This window comes from Moschus berezovskii, chromosome 7, assembly GCF_049115385.1.
Source record: "Moschus berezovskii isolate FMDL1 chromosome 7, NW_MosBer_1.0, whole genome shotgun sequence".
NCBI lineage: Eukaryota > Metazoa > Chordata > Mammalia > Artiodactyla > Moschidae > Moschus > Moschus berezovskii.
The window spans coordinates 118,195,379-118,206,442 of record NC_142466.1 but is presented as its reverse complement, the minus strand read 5'-3'; the positions used below and the strand labels follow the sequence as shown (position 1 = coordinate 118,206,442).

At 49.0% G+C, this 11,064-nt stretch overlaps 1 protein-coding gene across 2 annotated transcripts in view; it reads left to right on the top strand.

Moving 5' to 3' along the window:
• The window catches only part of DCDC2C (doublecortin domain containing 2C), a 62,543-nt gene continuing 51,479 nt past the window's right edge, over window positions 1-11,064 (top strand). For both annotated transcript variants that reach the window (XM_088837761.1, XM_088837760.1), the window contains exons 1-2: window positions 1-287; window positions 7,676-7,727. In XM_088837761.1, coding sequence (XP_088693887.1) covers window positions 1-287; window positions 7,676-7,727 — 339 coding nt within the window. The remainder of the gene's footprint in view (window positions 288-7,675; window positions 7,728-11,064) is intronic.

Below are 11,064 nucleotides of genomic sequence, written 5' to 3'. Positions count from 1 at the left end.
ATGGGCTCGCGCGCGCCGCACGCGCTGGTGGACACCACGCCCGCCAAGACCATCGTGGTGTACCGCAACGGGGACCAGTTCTACGTGGGCCGCAAGTTCGTGCTGTCGCGGCGCCGCGTGGCCACCTTCGAGGCGCTGCTGGAGCAGCTGACCGAGCAGGTGGAGGTGCCGTTCGGCGTGCGGCGCCTCTTCACGCCGACGCGCGGCCAACGGGTGCTGGAGCTGGACTCGCTGCAGGCCGGCGGCAAGTACGTGGCGGCCGGGCGCGAGCGCTTCAAGAAGCTGGAGTAAGTGCCCGCGGCCCGCGCGCCCCTGCCCCACCAGGGCCGCCGTCCGGCCCCCCAGACGGGGACCGCGAGCCGGTGCCAACTCCTGGCGCGCCGTGCACCATCCGCCTGGTGACTGGGCCGAGCAGAGCCTGTCCCCGGACCGTCAGTGACGCAGAGGGTCAGGAAGGGGATGGCAGTGAAAATAGGACGCCAGGGCGCGCCTCTTTGGAAAGGTGGGAAGCTCTGCGGGGGGAAGGGGAGTTGGCCGCGCCGAGCAGAGCTGGATGCAGAGCTGGGTCGTAACTGGTCCAGACTGGCATCCCTGGGGACGTGGGTGCGTCTCCTTCCATGAGTGCGCCTCCTAAAGTGTGCTGTGGGCCCACTCACAGTTCTCTATCCTGCTAGATTCAGACCCTACCAAGGACGGGCACCTTGGATTTCCGAAATTCTGGCAGCTAAGGAAGGGCAGACGTGCCTTCCAGCCTCTGAATGCCGGCCAGGAGCAGGGCAAGGACACCCCTGCTGCCGCCCCAGCGCTGCAGAGGTCACGACCGCAGCTGGGGAAAGATGTAGGTGTCCTGGGCAAACAGGCCGTTGTACCAATTCCAGAGCCACCTGGAAAGCCATGATGGAGCTGGCCAGGTTCAGGCCGTCCATAATGCTTTGGGTGCCCACCCAGAGGGTGAATTCAGTTCTGTTTCGTTTATCCTGGGGCCGGTATTGCACTCCCTGTGAGATCTTAAAGCAAACGGGGTCACCACACTTCTGTTCACACCCTTACTTTTCTCTCCAGGCGTCCGCCCGTCTCTGCGCTGACAGCCTTCACCATCCTCTGAGCTCTGGGCACCTTGTTATACAAATGTCATCAGTGCAGCGCTTTCTTCAGTCCCTTAACAAAAGCTGTTGTGCGCGTCTTCCTGGAGGGCAGCCTGGGAGAACTGGGGAGGCTGCCAGGGCCTTTCAGTGTGTGTTTGGGGAGATAAGACACAAACAAACAAAAGTAACTGCAGAAGAGAAAGCGGAGACTGCCCAGACAGAGGCACAGGTGTTCTGTCGAGGTGCAGGACCTCGGAAAAGGCTTCCTTTAGAGAGCAGACTCTGCCCGCAGTGCTGGAGACCCTGGATTCATTCCTGGGTCGGGGAGATCCGCTGGAGAGGGGGAGGGCTACCCACTCCAGTACTCTTGGGCTTCCCTTGTGGCTCAGCTGGTAAAGAATTTGCCTGCAATGTGGGAGACCTGGGTTCGCTCTCTGGGTTGGGAAGATCCCCTGGAGAAGGGGAAGGCTACCCACTCCAGTATTCTGGCCTGGAGAGTTCCGTGAACTGTATAGTCCATGGGGTAGCAAAGAGTCGGACACGGCTGAGCAACTTGCACTGCACAGCAGAGCAGAAGGGAGAAAATCACTTGTTTGTTCGTCCTCCGTGAATTCCTGGGCTGCCTTGGTGTCACTCACGTCTCGTGTCTTCCTCCAGAGATATCATTCCTGTTCCTTATGTGTGGTTGACGCCATTTCTTTTATTGTGAAATATATCATGTACACAGAGGCGTGTGTGCGTGCTCAGTTGCTGAGTCGTGTTCAGCTCTTTCAACCTCATGCGCTATAGCCCTCCAGGCTCTTCTGTTTGTGGGATTCTCCAGGCAGGGATACTGGAATGGGTTGTTGTTTCCTCCTCCAGGGGATCGTCCCGACCCAGGGATCAAATCTGCATCTCCCGTTCTCCTGCATCTCCTGTGTTGTCAGGCAGATTCTTTACCACTGAGCTTCCTGGGAAGCCCCGTATACAGAGGAGTATGTGCAAGTTTATGTGTAGTTTAAAGGATAGTAACAAAGCAAGCCTCTGTGTGAACCAGTCCGGATTCAGGAAAAGAGAATGACCAGTATTTTCAAAACCTCCTATCTCCACTGCCACCCCTTGCCCACATGGAAACTCTATTTTGGCCTTTGTGATAATCATCTTTTCATAATAATCTATCCCTGAAGGATACATTTTTCCCAGTGTTTTATGTACTATATGTAAATGCAGTTATGCTGTGTGTATTTTGTTACTTGCTTTTTCACGCAGTAATGTGCTTCTGAGGCTCATCCATGTTAACTGTGTGTAACTATAGGTCATTCGTTTTCACTGTTCGGTATTATTTTGTTGGCTGATACACCAGTTTGTTTATTCACTCGGTTGGTGGATAATTGGGCTTGTTTTAAATTTCGTGCCAAGTCAGCACACTGCTGTGCACGTTCCTCTGCCCATCTCCTGGTGCGTGTGGGTGAGACTTCCTCCTGGAGAGCACGTGAGTTATCTGTTGCTGCGTGTCCTATTCGTGCACGCTTACTGGTGGGAAACAGTGTTTATTGTCTCATAGTTCCTCTGACCAGGAAGTCCGGAGCAACTTAGGCAAGTGGTTCTGCTTCAGAGACTCTCGAGTGTTTGCAGTCAAGATGCTGGTGCAGTCACATCTGAAGGCCTGACCAGGGCAGATGCTTGCAGGCTCGTGCCCGTGGCAGGAAGCTTCATCTGTGTCATGAGGCATCTGCGGGAGATCTAGCTGCTGGGGTCTCCTGGGCAGGAGTGGTCCAGCCGAAGCCACGGTGGCTCTTGTTACAGCTGCGTCTCTGTTAGGCTGTCTTCTCTCTCCCTCTGCCTCGTTATCTCTCTGAGCTGCACACTTTTACTTTTAAAACTTATTTGCAGAAATAATTTGAACAGTGTCATCCCAGGTGATGGTCACTTTAACACAGCTTCAGAGTGTGGGATGGTTCGGACCACCCAGGGGTCTCCAGGAGAGTGGGTCACGACGACCCCGTGGCTGGCGGGCCCTGAGCCAGCGCTTTTGTCTGCGGTTCGTCCTCTCTGCTCTCTGCTCCCAGCAGCCACCACCCCTAAGCCAAAGTGGCCCCGGACATCGGGCTCGTGTCTTTCTATTCCCTTTCTTTCCTGGACTGTGCTAACCCCTCACTGTCTTGTTATGTTGCAGAGGTGTGTTTTTTAGTTTCTCCAGTTTTGTTTTTAAGAGGACACGTTGATCACGGTTCCTTAGTCCACGGTTCCCAGAGCCAAGGTCTTCTCATGTATTTTTGTTATAAATCTTTGGATGACAGTGTCCTTCAGCCCATGGAAGGCATTTTTCATTGTCTTCTAACTCAGTGGTTGCTGATGAGGAATCAGCTATCATCATTTGCTTCCTTGAAAGTAACGTTTTATCTTTTTTTAGCTTTTTGAAATGCATGCTGTTTGATTCTGGGTGCTGTGCTTTAGGTGGTATGTCTAAGTGCGGATTTACTGAATTTTCCTGAGTCCCAGCATGGTGACTGTCATCGGCTGTGGGGGAGTTCTTAGCCCTGTCTCTTCAGGTGGTGCCTCTGCCTTGTTTTCTCTCTCTGCTTCCAGTATCTGGGTGGGTGTGGGCGGGCCTGTGTCATTGGCTCAAATCATATCCCTCTCTCTTTCAACTTGGTGCTGTAATCTTGGCACGTGCTTCACGTAGATCTTCTGATTGATTTTTCTGCCTCTGTGTCCTATCCTATCAAACCTGTTCATTGAGTTTTATATCATTTAGTTTTTAATTTCCAAACATGATATCTGGTTCTTCTTCACAGCTTCCCTTTCACTCCTGTGGGTCTCGTGGTCCTACCTGTGTTTTCAAGTTTGCCTTTTACTGAGGTCTTGTCCTTCTGTGATCTGTACGTACAATCCCAGTGTTTGAAACTCGTCTCTGTTTCCTCCTTTTCCACCTGGTTTTCTCTTGTGGTCCTTGCTATCCTTGTTAGCTTACTCACGTTTTGAGGGCAAATGACTCCTTTTCCATGGAATTTGTTTTTTGAGGAAATTCTTTGAGGCCTGAGATAAAAGTGAGATGTTCCAGAGGGGATTTCCGTTCTCTTCTCCCAAATGCCCGGGTTGCTCCCTATCCAAAGGGCCCTCCAAATTATCAGTATCTTGAGTTTTTCAGGGCCACCGAGATAGAGGTATTTTGTGAGCTAGCTGGCTTGCGATCTCAGTTCTTAATGGCATCTGCAAATGTGCAGACTTGACATCCTATTGCTTTTGAAGAAAAATGACAGACATCATAGTTGCTAAGAGGTAGCATTTGGATTGGGGCTTCCCAGGTGGTGCAGTGGTAAAGAACCCACCTGCTCATGCAGGAGACGCAGGAGACCTCTCATTTGGTGGAGAGATTTTTCAGGGCTTATTGAAAATGTTTTGGACTCAAGGCAGAAATATTGAGAAAGACATTGAGGTGTTTTTCTTCCTGGATTTCTTAAGGTCGATTATTATATTCTGAAGGGAATGGAAGGTGATCCAGTCACTGAGCAGGAAGGGGAGGAGGGGTTCCCACGTGGTGAGACCCTCTGCTGTTTTGCATTTTCGATGTACCTTCACTGTTATCGAATGGATGGGAGGGGTTCGCATGCAGAGTTCAGCATGGAGAGGCATTTGGATTTCGCTTCTTCACTGCCTTTTAGATCAATGAAGTATGAAATCGGAACCCAGATGTGGGTGAATTCAGCTCTGAAAACTATTTGGGCTTAATTTACATTGGTATCAGTGAGTTAACACTTGTTGGAATGTATATTCTGTACTTACTGAGCCATTGAGTGGTTAAAATTAATTTCCACCAGCAAATAAGCTTCTAATTGTGCCGCCAGTGGATGAATTTTGAACCTTTGCAACCTGATGATATATGAACCGCCCTGGAGGTCTTCTCATAATAACGGCTGTGAAACGGTACATTGAGAAGACAAGCAGGGTAAAATCTACCCAAATCCAGTCATCATTCAAACACTTCCTACACTTTCTGGAATAAATTAATTTGAGATGAGAAATATAATTTTTTCCTCTATAAAACAAAATATTGTAGACTAATAATTACTTAAAAGATAAATGTCCCATAAAGCCTGGAATTAATGATTTGTGGAGAAAGTTGTATTCACAATAAAATGCAGATTAAGGCATTGCATGTATGTGTGTGCATGTATGTGTGCACGTGGCACATACATGTGTGCATACATGTATGCATGGTGCGTGTATGGGCATGCCTCTGTGTGCGTGTGTGTACGCCCGCATTTGTGTGTGAATCTGCATGTGTCTTTGGGGAGACCCCAAGAATCTGAATTATAGTAGGAATTTTTCCTGTTTACCTTAGCAGTTTGTTGTTGAGATAAAAAGTGAACATGCTATTAAACTCTGGCAGCTCGGGGGCACCTCGGTTTGTCTGCAAGTCTCCTAACCTCCACTTGCACCTGGGCACTAGCGGGGGAGGGGGAAGAGCGTGTGCAGAGGCCAGCACGCCAAGGGAGGAGGAGTGTGGTCTCTGAGCTGGGAGGCCTGGGCTGGACAGGGTCCTGGCTCTCCCCGTGTGGGAGCACTTGGCCAGTAGAACAGCCTGGCTGACCCAGCCTCCTCATCAGTAGGACAGGGCTTGTTGACATCTGTTCCAGTGCGAGTCGTGAGGACACGGTGGACACAGCACTTTGAAACGCCCGGCGTGATCCTCGTGGTGGGCTTCTGCCTTGCTCTTGTTCTCCAGAAGCCGCAAGGGGGCACCTTGCACAGGAGCATCTAGTCTCTGCTTCAAGGTCCTGCTCCCCAACCCCCCACGTCCCCAGGGAAACCCAGGTCCATCCAGAAATCCCATCCAGGGCACTGGCTTAGTGGCCCAGCCACCGGCTCGCTGAGGGGTCACTTGTCCCCTCCTCCCATTCTGACTCGGCGTTCTTCGGCAGACAGTGTGGGGACAGTACACGGTGTTTTGTGGCTGTTCAATCTTTTTATGCCTTAATTTCCCCATATTTGGGCTTCCCTGGTAGCTCAGAGGTTAAAGCGTCTGCCTGCAATGCGGGAGACCCGGGTTCGATCCCTGGGTCAGGAAGATCCCCTGGAGAAGGAAATGGCAACCCACTCCAGTATTCTTGTCTGGAGAATCCCATGGACGGAGGGGCCTGGTGGGCTACAGTCCACGGGGTCGCCAAGAGTCAGACACGACTGAGCGACTTCACTTCACTTCCCCATATTAATTTTTACCTTTTGTTTTCCATTTCATGATAATAAGTTGTGTCATTTTGGGGATTAATGTTCATCGTCAAATATGTAATGTGGGGATTCAACCCTAAAACCCCTATTTGGAGGCAAGCAGAAGCACGTGGAAGGGACCTACGAGCCAAGGGCGGCAAGTTGGAGATGTGCAGCCTCTTCAGCTCACGCGCTTTTCAAAGGTCTGAATTGGCTGCAGTGTTTATAACGGAGGTGTCCATGTAATACAAAACTTGGTTTCCATTAGAAAATAGAGGATTTTATTGCTTAAAAGGACTGAGTTTTTAGTTGCCTGCATTTCCACAGGAAAACAGTGCCCAGGAGTTACGAGCCCCGACCATCTCAGAGGGACCCTCCCTCCTCTAGCCGCAGACCCCACCATTCCCTAACACCATGCTTTGCAAGCATCACCTTTCACTTGCCTCCATAGGCATCTGAGCTTGTGACTCCTGACTGCATAGTAAGTGCTTAAAAATGTCTTTTCCTTCCATCCACCAACTCTTAGTTAATCCTTCTCTGACTGTGGCTAAAATCATTGTCAAGAACAGTCTCAAATACGTGAAAAAATTGTTTTGAATCAGAGTGAGTGAGTGAGTGAGTGGAGCCGCTCAGTCGTGTTCGATTCTTGGCGACCCCGTGGATGGCAGCCCGCCAGGCTCCTCCATCCATGGGACTCTCCAGGCAAGAACACTGGAGTGGGCTGCCATTGCCTTCTCCAGGGGATCTTCCCGACCCAGGGATCGAACCCGGGTCTCCCGCATTGAAGGAAGCCTTAACACATATACATTTTAATGTATTCTTTTCTGTCACTAAGAACATCTGTTTTGTCTTTGAGGCATATGAAGACTCTGCAAAAGTCCTCAGGTTGTTAACAGTTGCACCCGTGGGGCTCGTACACATTAGATTCCACTGGCTGTTTCCAGTGTTCAGGTTTCGGCAGGACGGGGTCCACAACGACATTCCGTGAGACACGCGGGACAGTGCAGGCGTGAGGGAGCAGGACAGGGCATCCAGTCTCCGCCCTGACTTTGGCCGGTAGTGGACCCTGGACGAGCTGCGAGTGACCCCGGAAAGTTTTCCTCTTTGAGTCCTTCCCAAGGTTCCTCTGTGGTTAATAATGTTGTGTGAGGGAAAGCAATGCCACCTGAGGACAGTTTGCCCGAGTGGTGCCAACGGTGGCGCCACCAAGTGTGGGCATTTTTTTTGCAATGACGTTGCTGTCGTGTGTCCACATGGGCATCTACGGTGGTCTAGATTTTAGTTTTAAGTTGATACGGAGCGGGATATTGTGATGCCGAAGACGAGACACTGCCACAGAGGCTCACATTTTCAATCTAAATAGCTACCTGCTAACTAGGTTTTGCTTTCTTCTTTTGCAGTTACATTAATATAGTTCCCAGAAAGCCTGCAAGCATGAGGAAGTTGAAGGAGGTAAGTGCTCACTGCCAGCTGCTAAAGATGGGAGCAAGTGGATGACTTGGTAAAAATGGAAACGTCGGTATGGAGCAATTCAAGTTTCACAGAAACAGCCTTTTGCAGGGAATGCCTACAAAGGCAGGCTGCTCTTGAAGCCAGAAGTCACTGGGCGAGCTTGTTCTGTTTGTCAGAGCACCTCAGTCACTAAGGTGGTGGATGTGGGCGAGAACGTTCCAAGACGGCTTTTAGGGAGAGAGCGGGTCCATCCATCCAGTTAATGAGACGGAGTGTGCTGGCATTCATTAAGCCTTTAACTCCTCTTTTGTTTTGGGGATTTGGAAAGACAGGTGTCAGGAAAAGTTATTTTAAGTTGCACGATGTTGAAGCTCATTATAATGTTAAAGATTTGCTCTGTGTTCCCAACATTTTTGTGCTTGAAAGACATTTGAAAGGTCTACAAGGTGGAACCATCACTCTATTCACATCGCTTGGGTCTTAGCAAACAAACCATAGTTCACATGTAAGTTAAAAGACATCGTCTTTTTAATGAGCAACAAAAATCACTAGGTTTGAGCAAGACAGCCTGATGCTATTTAGAATGCAAGATGATTTTTACTTTTTTATTTTATAAATGGGCTTTTGTGGAGTATTTCAAAGGTGAGCTGTTTTTAGAGTATCTACTTCTACACATGGTAATTTTGCTATTAAGTTCTCTCCTCTGTAAAAAGGAGATGAGAATATGTGTTAGATAATGTGTAATATGAAGATTACATGATGAAATATATGTACTGTAGGTGAGGTGAGGTAGGTGATGTCGCTCAGTCGTGTCCAACTCTTTGCGACCCCGTGGACTGTAGGCTACCAGGCTTCTCCGTCCATGGGATTCTCCAGGCAAGAATACTGGAGTGGGTTACCGTTTCCTTCTCCAGGGGATCTTCCCGACCCAGGGATCGAACCCGGGTCTCCCGCATTGGAGGCAGACGCTTTAACCTCTGAGCCACCAGGGAAGCCCATACTAAATGTGTCTGTCCTCATCCTCCCTGTCCTCTAAAAGTCCTTGAACTCCAGCCAGGGCTCCAGTCAAGGACGGTCCAGCAGCATGCACTTTGCCCACAGGCACCAGCCTGCAGACACGTTTAGCATTACTTGCTCACCTTAGACTGTCCCTTGCCAGGGATAGAAGGAAAAGTTCCCAGCCAGAAAGGAATTGGCAGTCACTGAATTTCAGAGCTGCCTTTGTAAAGAGAGAGGAAATGGTATGTGATCATTCTTAACCCCTAGGTCCCTGCACCTCCCTCTCCAGGTGGGGCAGAGTGGGGTTAAACACCACTTCTGAAGAGGACCCCTCGACAGGAACTGTTCAAGTTTGAGTCTATGTTTATCCTTTGTACATTGCTGCTGCTAAGTCACTTCAGTCGTGTCCGACTCTGTGTGACCCCATAGACGGCAGTCCACCAGGCTCCCCCGTCCCTGGGATTCTCCAGGCAAGAAAACTGGAGAGGGTTGCCATTTCCTTCTCCCATGTGTGAAAGTGAAAAGTGAAAGTGAAGTCGCTCAGTCGTGTCTGACTCGTAGCGACCCCACGGACTGCAGCCCACCAGGCTCCTCCGTCCATGGGATTTTCTAGGCAAGAGTACTGGAGTGGGGTGCCATTGCCTTTGCACATTACAAGGATTTAAAAACATTAGACTTGATTTCAGGTAACATTTGGCATTGTAGGACAGGAAAGAGACTTCCCAGAGTATCTCATCAAAGCTCCCTGTTTTCTGACTGAGGACGCTGTGATGGGAGACGTTAGGACAAGCCTTGTGTGAAATGTGGGTACCGCTCCATCTTCTCCAAGTCGGGCCTAGATTCCCAGGGCCTTCACACCAAGGTTGTGGTTGCCCAAGGAGCTTTGTAATTGTTCTTTTGAAATTTGCACTCTTATTTAAAAAAAAAAAATCTGATTTTAAAGTCATTCTTGCTGAGAAAAATGTCAAAATTGCCATGCAGGAAAGCTCATTGAGGAAAGCGAAAATCACCCATCATCCCACCTCCCAGAGATCAGCACGGTGTGTATTTTGTCATGTCCGTTTCCAGCGGCCTTTCTCTGCATGAGTAGCAAATACCTAGCTATCTACCCTCACAGACACACATGTATATACAGTATGTATATGTGTATATTTAAAGAGATGCAATCCACCAACACACACTGTTCTTCTTTTTATTAAGTATCATGATAGTTTAACCTAGTAAAGGATCTCCTGCAACATGATTTTTAGTGCCTGCAAAATGTTCCATTATGTGAGTCTATCATAATTATTTAACCCGCTCCCTATCAACCGATCTTCCATCCTTTTGCATTTTCATTATTGTAACCAGGCATTGGGATGGCCCCTGATAGAGCCGTCATGATTGTTTGTAAGGAGGAGGAGTTACATGCACAATTTTAGCCTCTTTAATGTTGACTTCCGGCATGTCTGTAAGAGCATGTGCTGCTTCCAGGGCACATGTGATGGCATCCCATGAGAACGCCACCCCCGCCTCTGGGTGCTGTGGGGCTGAGCCGTGTCCTGTGCAGTGGGGAGGCCTGGAGGTGCTTGACGGTCACCCCCGGCCCCTGCTCCTTCGGCGGAAGACGTCACCCCCTGAAAGTGGCTCGTGATTATTGCCGTTTGACGTGTAAATCCTTGTCTTGGTGGGGTTGTAGTGTTTTCACAGCCTCTTTGAGGTAGCTTTGCAAGTGAACATGGTGCTAAAAGCTCTCCAGACCTTGTCAGAAGCTGAAGCCATGGGCTCCCCTCTTGTACCCACTCCAGCCAGCTCACTCAGCGCACACGCTGGGCCTTAAGGGTGTTTATGGCAGCGTTTATTATTATCATTATTGTAATTTCAAAAGCCTGGGAACCACATGAATGTCCATCAACAGAGGAATGGTTGAATGGTTTATGACGTCATACTGTGATTCGGTCTCTAGAGATGGGTCTGAAATAAATAGCTTAGAGTGCTGTGGGGATTGAGACGGTGATGGGCCTATTGTAAGAACTCAGTAAATCGTTCAAATTATTACTCATAATGTCTTTAAGTTGGAATAGCTCACCCTATCTGAATTTGAAATCCATAAATGCCTACCAATTTGAACACCAGTGCAAACTGTTAAAAACACTAAATATACTATACTGTGAGTCTTGGCAAAGTTCAAATATTCAGGGTTTATGTTTTAGTAAATTATTCTGCCTTATTTTGTGATACAGGAACACAGAGTAGGAGTGCCTAGCTTTCTGTAGAGTATGCGTTCACAGAATTTACATTCTGGTCAAAATATTAAATTAGTGCGAAAATTGAAGAAGCTTCTTAAGAGATCTTAGTT